Source organism: Humulus lupulus, chromosome X (genome assembly GCF_963169125.1).
Source record: "Humulus lupulus chromosome X, drHumLupu1.1, whole genome shotgun sequence".
Classification (NCBI taxonomy): domain Eukaryota; kingdom Viridiplantae; phylum Streptophyta; class Magnoliopsida; order Rosales; family Cannabaceae; genus Humulus; species Humulus lupulus.
The window spans coordinates 115,556,861-115,564,917 of NC_084802.1; the positions used below are offsets into that span (position 1 = coordinate 115,556,861).

General features: G+C 37.0%; 1 protein-coding gene across 1 annotated transcript; it reads left to right on the forward strand.

Moving 5' to 3' along the window:
* The first annotated feature begins 1,503 nt into the window (after positions 1-1,503).
* LOC133803198 (acyl-CoA-binding domain-containing protein 3-like) lies at positions 1,504-5,507 on the forward strand. Its single transcript, XM_062241173.1, has 5 exons — positions 1,504-3,526; positions 4,339-4,444; positions 4,556-4,656; positions 4,814-4,886; positions 5,243-5,507. Exons 1-5 carry the CDS (start codon positions 2,700-2,702, stop codon positions 5,252-5,254), a joined length of 1,119 nt encoding a protein of 372 aa, XP_062097157.1. The 5' UTR covers positions 1,504-2,699; the 3' UTR covers positions 5,255-5,507.
* Positions 5,508-8,057: the final 2,550 nt, after the last annotated feature.

Consider the following 8,057-nt stretch of genomic DNA (forward strand, 5'->3'; position numbering starts at 1 on the left):
GACGCACCAGTTATAGGGAAACACGTACGTATAACATGATGAATTTGAAAGGACAGGGGTCGCCCAAACGTCCCTTAAGTAAATGAACCCGCCTTCTAGGAAACAAACTGGGCTGTTGGGATTCGATCAGGGACATTGGCGCAAACTCATTTCATGCGAGGTTAACCAAGTGGCCCCCCATGAAAATGGACCCGTCTCTCAGGGAATGAACAGGGATATTGGAATTTGATCCGGGAAAATGAAGCAATCCTCCATTTTGCGAGCATAGAAGAAGGCTTGGGAGGGGGGTAAATGTTATCCCTATTTTCCCCCAGGACACGTGGCATGACACACTGGGTCCATGGGGTATTTTAGACAGATCCAAGGCCCAGGATGAACTGAATGGATGGGGACAGAATAAGCTTGGATGGTCCAATTACCAGCAACCCCAGCATTATCCACTGAGCACCCCCACACGAGGGAATCGAGACCATGACGTGGGCCCGATTTGTCCTCCCGGACCCAGCCTAATGCGTCATCGGGGATGTGATTAAAGGTGATGGACTCAAGTCTAAGAATGGACCAGGACGATAGCAGATGAACCCGAGCTCTGGTAAACAAACCAGGGTCTTGGTAAATGGACTAGGATGTTAGTAAATGTACCCGGACCAGGCGTCCAGGTTGGGCATGATAGACTGTCCCTGACACTGACATCACCCCAAGAAACACGGAGTTTTGTCTCCTCAACTAACCTGCAGAAGAGGTTACATACGGAATGTATGTCGTTATTCAGAACAGTACTGCTACTACGCTGACGGATCCTGTCCCCAGGATCTCCTTAGAAGCCCACGTGGACCAGACTGAAGCTGTGTACTGTTGTCAGTTGTATAGCTTGGTAATGCTCAAGCCGGCCCAATGGGCCCTGATTAGTGTATTTTGTTTGATAGAATCATTTGTATTAAGCCTCCATTAGTGAACAAATCATAATTATACCCGGATTGGGCCCAAATTAGTCTGACCCAAGTCCAACGCATCCAACTGCCTATAAATAGGACCAGTTGTGCACTATAGAGAGGATTCGATTTTTCTTTTGTAAGCACATACTCTGCTCAAACTTACAGAAAACTCCATTGCTAAAGCTCTCTAAGCTCTAATACAATAGACGCGTGGACTAAGACTCTTTAACGCCCCAACTACGTAAAAATCCTCGTGTGATTCTCTTTAAATACTTTATTTTTGCTCTCTTATCTTTAATAATTCTAATTTCTGAAAAACTCGGTAAACACATCCCATTGAAATAATAATTCACTCTCTTTTTATATCAGTCTATTAGTCACTCTATTTATTTTTATATTTTAATATTCTTAATATTTAATGACAAAATTCTAATTTTTTTAATAGTAGTTGAATCGAAATTTCCCAAAAATAAAAATATGTATAAATGAGCAAATTTTAATGGTTGGTCCACACTAGCACATATGATGCTGGAAATAAAGATTGGGATTGCCTTTACACATATCTTTAAGATTTGTTTGGTTTGACACTTAGTTTTGCACCAACATCATAATTATCGTTTAGCACGAGCCTAAACTGACCGTCTCAGACAAATTAGAGAAAGCATGCGAGGATACATTGTTTACTATTCCTAAAGTAATAAATTTCTAAATGATGACACAATATAAGAAACATTTTCTCTCGTCATAGTGAGACTACTAAAACCCTTCTTTTCTCTTGTCTGAAACCCTAGCCGCCAAGGGTTTCCTTTGCACTCAAGCTCTTCTCTCAGCTGGAAAGGCCAGCGTTGCCTCCCTTCGGGGGGATGATGGGGTGCGACTGGGTGGTGGTGCCTTTGGCGTTGTGCTCTTCTCCGACATTGTGCTCTTTTTGTTGCCGGCGTATGGTGGGCTTGGCTTCTCACTGGCGTAGGTGGGGCTTCTGTCCCTGGTCAGTGTGGGTGGGAGGTTAGTGCCTCCATGGTTTTGGTTGGAGCGATTGAGGGGGGCTTGCTGCCAAGGTAGGAGTTTCTTGTTCCATTAGATCTGTTTGGAGTGTGTTTCTTAAGGGTTGGAGACTCGTTGCTGCTGGTTTTGGGTGGTAGTCCTCTTTTTCTTTGGCTCCCTCGTTTGTGGGCTGCAGGAGCCTCTAGTGGGTGGAGTATTGAGGTCGAGTTGTTGTCCTATTTAGTCCTTATATTTTTAGTTTCTTTCTTTTGTTTGTCTCATGTTTTGTTGTTTCGTTTTATTTGGTGTTTTTGCTTGTAATAATGGTGTTGTATATATCTCTGTGACTTTGGCTTGTGCTTATTTTGTTTGGTTCGACCCTAGTTTTTCTTCTGTAGCTGTGGGTCGCCCGTCTCATCACTATATTGTTAGATGTTTAAAGGCATGACTCCTTTAGTCGTGGTTTACACTACCCGCCCGTGACTTGAAACAATGACTCAGCAAAAGTAACGAAATGGGCCCCACCCCTCTCTTCCATTAATAATAAATAAATAAATAAAAAGAACAGCCGAATATGCTTTGCTCTGCTCTGCAAATATCCCTTCCTCTTCTTCACTTTCTCCTATTATCATGATTCCAGTTTCTAAGAATATCTAATCTTCCTTTCTTCCTATACTGAAAAGCTCACACCCAATCCTCTTTCTCTACTCTCTCTCTTTCCATATTGTCCTTTCTCTCTCTTGATTTTCTCGAGAAAATAGAAAGAAAAAAAGAAAAACTATGGAGCTTGTTGGGGAACTCTTTCTCACGGCTACCGTTGTGCTGTTCCTTTCTTTCATCGTCGCCAAACTCGTTACGATGGCCATGAAAGGCAATGCTTCTGCGGGTCGTGGTTCGGACCTCAAATCGACTACAATCGCCGATGAGGATGGTTTCGAGGCGGAGGAGGTGGGGTGTGGAGAGAGTAAGGTTCAGGGTTTTGGAAGCGAGAAGAGGGTTCGGTTTGTTGAAGAAGCTTTCGAGAAGAAGGTCGATCGTTTAGAGGAAGTTGGGAACGCGGTGAGGAAAAATTGTGAAGAGGAATTAGAATTGGAGGAACGATCAGAAACTGTTCAATTGCCAGGGACGATCGTATCGGAAGGTGAGGAAACGACGTTGCTTGAGAAAGTGAGGGAGTTGGATGTTCAAGGAGTCAATATTGGTTGCGCCGGTGATTCTAGGGAGGAAAGTTTGGAGAACGAGGGAGTTGACGATGAAATTGGTGTGGAATCGGGGGCGAACGACGTCGTTGCTTTCTCTACCGGACCGGACGAGGTTGGGGTTGTGGTTGGTGAATTGAAGGGAGACGATGAAGCGGATGAGGTTGTGTTGCGTAATATTGGTGCTGATGATGATGATTGGGAAGGGATTGATAGGAATGAATTGGAAAATGATTTTACAGCGGCGGTGAAATTCGTGGAGTCAGGGGCTGAGGACGGTGATGGTCGTTTAGCGAAAGTTGCGAGCGATGTACAGATGGAATTGTATGGACTTCGCAGGGTTGCCATGAAAGGACCCTGCCACGAGTCTCAGCCCCTTGCTCCTAATCTCACTGCCCAAGCCAAATGGTACTAAACTTATCTTTATTTGTTCTTTTATTCACGTGTCAGTTATTTAGGATAAGATTGCATATTATTTAATTTTATCTTACATATTTAATGTTATTTGTATTGTTTGATAGTCTATTAACTGATAGAATAGTAAATTTGAAGGATGCTGAATTGGGTCATAGGCAAATCGAAAAACAAAGAAAATGAACTTTTACCAATGTGGTAGTCACCACATAGTTTAGATCATTGTAAGAAATGGCCTGTTTAAGTTAGCGGAGTAAAGCTTCAACAAACGTGCCCACTTCACAGTAGATACTAGATACTAAACGACACATAACTGTCCAAGAATAAAGTAATCGTTATTCTTAGCCCATTTCCCAATGTCTTGTACATAATTCGAAACAAAATGTGGTACAAAAATCGTTGCCTTTTTTCAATTGATGAGTTCTAAATAATGCTCTTGGCCAGATTATCAAGATCAGTCCTACATTCCTATATTATTATTCTCTCCCTTGAGCTTTTAATTATTTCAGTTATTAGTTCTACATTACAAATGTCGTCGACGCAAAAATCATTCACGCCTTGTATTGTCTGTATATATATTTGAGCCTAAGACTTGTTTCAATGTTCCCCATACAGCCAAAGTTTGAACCCAATAACGTCAAGTGACTAATCACCAGAAACTATCCAAATTTAGAAGAATCGAAATATGTGAAAACACCAAACGGGCCTATAACAAATTACATGGTATAGCTTGATTGCTAGTTATAATAACAGGCTTGAGAGCTGCTATGTGTGAGTGATGGAGGGCACTGGTTACGTTGTGTAAGGAATTCTTGGCAGAGGCTGGGGACAATGAGTCAAGAGATGGCAATGGAACAGTATATTACTATTCTTTCAAATAAAGTTCCAGGGTGGATGGAAGACCATTCTGCTGTAAGTCTTTCGCTTTTTTCGGCTAAGTGCTTTTGAGTGGCTTCTATATTTATTTATTATTATTTTTTAATTTATCAAAGAAGATTTATGTTTTTCTTTTGGGATTTTCAGGGAGAGGATAAAGAAGACTCTTTAAAGGAAGAAATGCCCGATACTTTTGCTGCTGGTTCTAGCACATTGTTGTTCCCTCCGCAATGTAGTACAAATGAAAGGTGGTCTAACAGAGCTTTTGTGTTCATCTAAATCTAACAGAGCTTTTTCTTTTTTTTTTCAGCAAAAAAAAGTAGTATAATCAAAGTCAAATTTTCTTTGGGGTTGTGTATACGACTATGAATCATATTTATTCTAACTATTTTACCCTTTCTGTAGGGAACCAGAAGTGAAGACTGGTGCTGGGACTGAGAGGGTAGAATTTACAGCTGCTTCAGACTTGGAGAACAGGGTATGGATGTAAATTCTTTCATTTTCTATTATTATGCTCTCTCCTAAGTTTTCTCAGTTAGGCACTAAAGGTTTTCTGGTTCTCCAATGCATTCGAGCTTTTCCACTCATGGTTAAGCACTAATGTGTTTCCCCTCTACTAATGCCCATGTTTATTTTCATGTCATCTGTGTGTGTATGTCATCAGAATTGTATCTTCGTCTGAACTCATACTATCATAGTGTAAACTGGTTTGATGCAACACAATTTTCAGGCCACGGGATGTGTGTGTGTGTGTGTGTCATTGATCAGAATTGTATCTTCGTCTGAACTCACCCTAACATAGTGTAAACTGGTTTGATGCAACACAATTTTCAGGGCACAGGATGACAGCCTCGCTCTTCTTTTTCTCCAGTGCCACAGGTGATGTTCTCTTGGACTACTTGAGTAGAAACAGGGAGCTCTCTTGACTAGGGATGAAATAAATTTCTGCGGTTCTTGGACCAATTATACTATAATTTAATTGTTTTATAATTAGGATGAAGTGTGTTTATAGATAAAATGATTGACATGTGTTATGCATATGTACTTGTACGTATATTTTTTTTATCTCCATTTGACATTCAATACTTTATGGTTGAACTATTGTTGTTTCTCTCAAAATAAGGTAAATAAATTGGAAAAATAAATAAAAAGTTATAAATGAGTAATAATTTCTCATCACATATTTTAAAATTTATATTAAAATATTTAAATTATTCTATCAATTATGTTTTCAAAAAATTTATTTTTTTATTAATTATTTATTTCATCATTTAACATTTTTTATTTATCCAAAGACATAAATACTCGTACTTCTTATTTTATAGTTTATTTCTTTTTCTTAATGAGAAATTATTTATATTTATAGGGAGACTTTATTGTAGGGGCTTCAAAAAGAGCTCCATCGGTGGGGCATTTGTGTATTCTTGACTCGTGAATAGTTTTCGACGCAATTTTTTTATGATAGTGTATATTAAAGTTATTTAAAGCATCTTGCAAATTTTCAGAAAATTCTGAATAATTTACAGTGTCGAAAATTAGGTTTAAAACAGGTTGTCGTAACTAATTTTTTTATGCGCGTGGAAAACATGTTTGAACTTAGTTTTTGGCAATTATTAAAATTTTTCTGAAAATATGCAGAATGCTCTAAATAACTACAAAATATATGGTCATAGAAAAAATCGCGTTGAAAACTATTCACGGGTACACAAGAGCCCCACCGATGTAGCTCTTTTTGAAGCCCTTACAATAGAATTTCCCTATATTTATTTATAACTTTTTGTTGGCTTTAAAATTATTTAAATTGAATAATTAAATAAAAATTTTTAATTTAGATTTTTGTAATATTTTATTATATTAAAATTTATTTTTTCTATAAGAAAAGAATAATTTAATATTTAAACTAGAATGCACCATATTCAATATATAAATCATAGTGTATGCTTAATAGTATATTATATTTCTTACAAAAATTAATAGGCATCTTAGTTATATGTCATTTTGTAAATTTTTTACTATAGTGGCCCTTTCAATAAACTTCTCCTCTCTCTAAAACTATCCCTCTACCATGGCAACACCACCACCTCCCTACCGAACACATCCAAAATTTAAAGCTTTAAATCTTCTAAATGTGTAGATATAAAAAAAATTATACTAAGATTAAAAAGAAATCAACTAAAACTAACATCTAAGCGAAAACTTATGCCTCATCAAAATTTTTGTCAAATTTCAGCGCAGAGTATCGTAAAAGCATCACATTTGCATCGTTTTTGGGCAAAAAAAAAACAAATTTATGTGGATACATTGCATTTGCATCGTTTTTTAGTAAAAAAAATCAAATTTTTGTGTATGCATCGCAGAAGCATCATTTTTTTTACCAATAATCAAGTTTTCATAAATGCATCGCATTTGCATTGTTTTGGCAAAAAATCAAGTTTTCATGAATGCGTCGCAAAAGTATCACATTTGTATAATTCTTGGCCAAAAATCAAGTTTTCATGAATTGCATCATTTTTTGGTAAAAAAAATATCAAGTTTTTGTGGATGCGTCGCAGAATCATCACATTTGTATCGTTTTTGGGCCAAAAATCAAGTTTATGTGAATGCATCGCAAAAACATTACATTTGTGTCATTTTTGGGCCAAAAAATCAAGTTTATGTTGATGCATCGCAGAAACATCGCATTTGCATCGTTTTTTAGTTTAAAAAAATCAAGTTTATGAGGATGCATCGTAGAACCATCGTTTTTTTGCCAAGAATAATGTTTTTATGAATGCATCACATTTGCATCGTTTTTTCCAAAAATCAAGTTTTCATGAATGCATTGTATAAGCATCGCATTTGTATCGTTTTTGGCCAAAAATCAAATTTTCATGAATGCATCACAGAAACATCGCATTTGCATCGTTTTTTGGTAAAAAATTAAGTTTTTGTGGATGCATCGCAGAAACATTGCACTTGCATTGTTTTTGGGCCAAAAAGCAAGTTTTTGTGGATGCATTGCAATTGCATCACAGAACATTGCATTTTCATCGTTTTTGGCAAAAAAGAAAATCAAGTTTTCATGAATGCATTGCATTTGCATCGTTTTTTGCCAAAAATCAAAATTTGCATCGCTTCTGCGATGCAATTGCGATGTATTCATAAAAAAAACTTGATTCTTGACAAAAAAAAACGATGCAAATGCGATGCAATTGCAATACATCTAAAAAAACTTGATTTTTTTTAACCCAAAAACGATGCAAATGCGATGACTCTGCGATGCATCCCCAAAAACATAATTTTTTTGGCCCAACAACGATGTAAATATGATGCTTTCGCGATGCTTCTGTGATGCTCTGCGTTGAAATTTTACGAAAATTTTTGTAAGACATAACTTTTTGCTTAGAGTTTAGTTTTAGTTGATTTTTTTTTTATTATTAGTAATTTTTCGAGATCTACACATTTAAAAGATTTAAAGCCTTAAATTTTTTATGTAGAACACAAAAATTAATCATTGGTGCTTCAATGGTTGTGAGTTTTTTTTCTCTCTTTGTTTTCGGATGGCCATGAGTAGAGAGAATGAGAAATGAGAGAAAGAGGGACAATTTGTGAGAGAGAAAGATGAGCTTAAATTACATATTTGGGATGCCTATTACTTTTGTCATATTAG

Coding starts and splice junctions, on each gene's coding strand:
- LOC133803198 (XM_062241173.1), top strand. CDS start 2,700: ATGGAGCTTGTTGGGGAACTCTTTCTCACGGCTACCGTTGTGCTGTTC. Junction 4,445..4,555: donor GGATGGAAGACCATTCTGCT/GTAAGTCTTTCG, acceptor TGGGATTTTCAG/GGAGAGGATAAAGAAGACTC. Junction 4,657..4,813: donor CAATGTAGTACAAATGAAAG/GTGGTCTAACAG, acceptor CCCTTTCTGTAG/GGAACCAGAAGTGAAGACTG.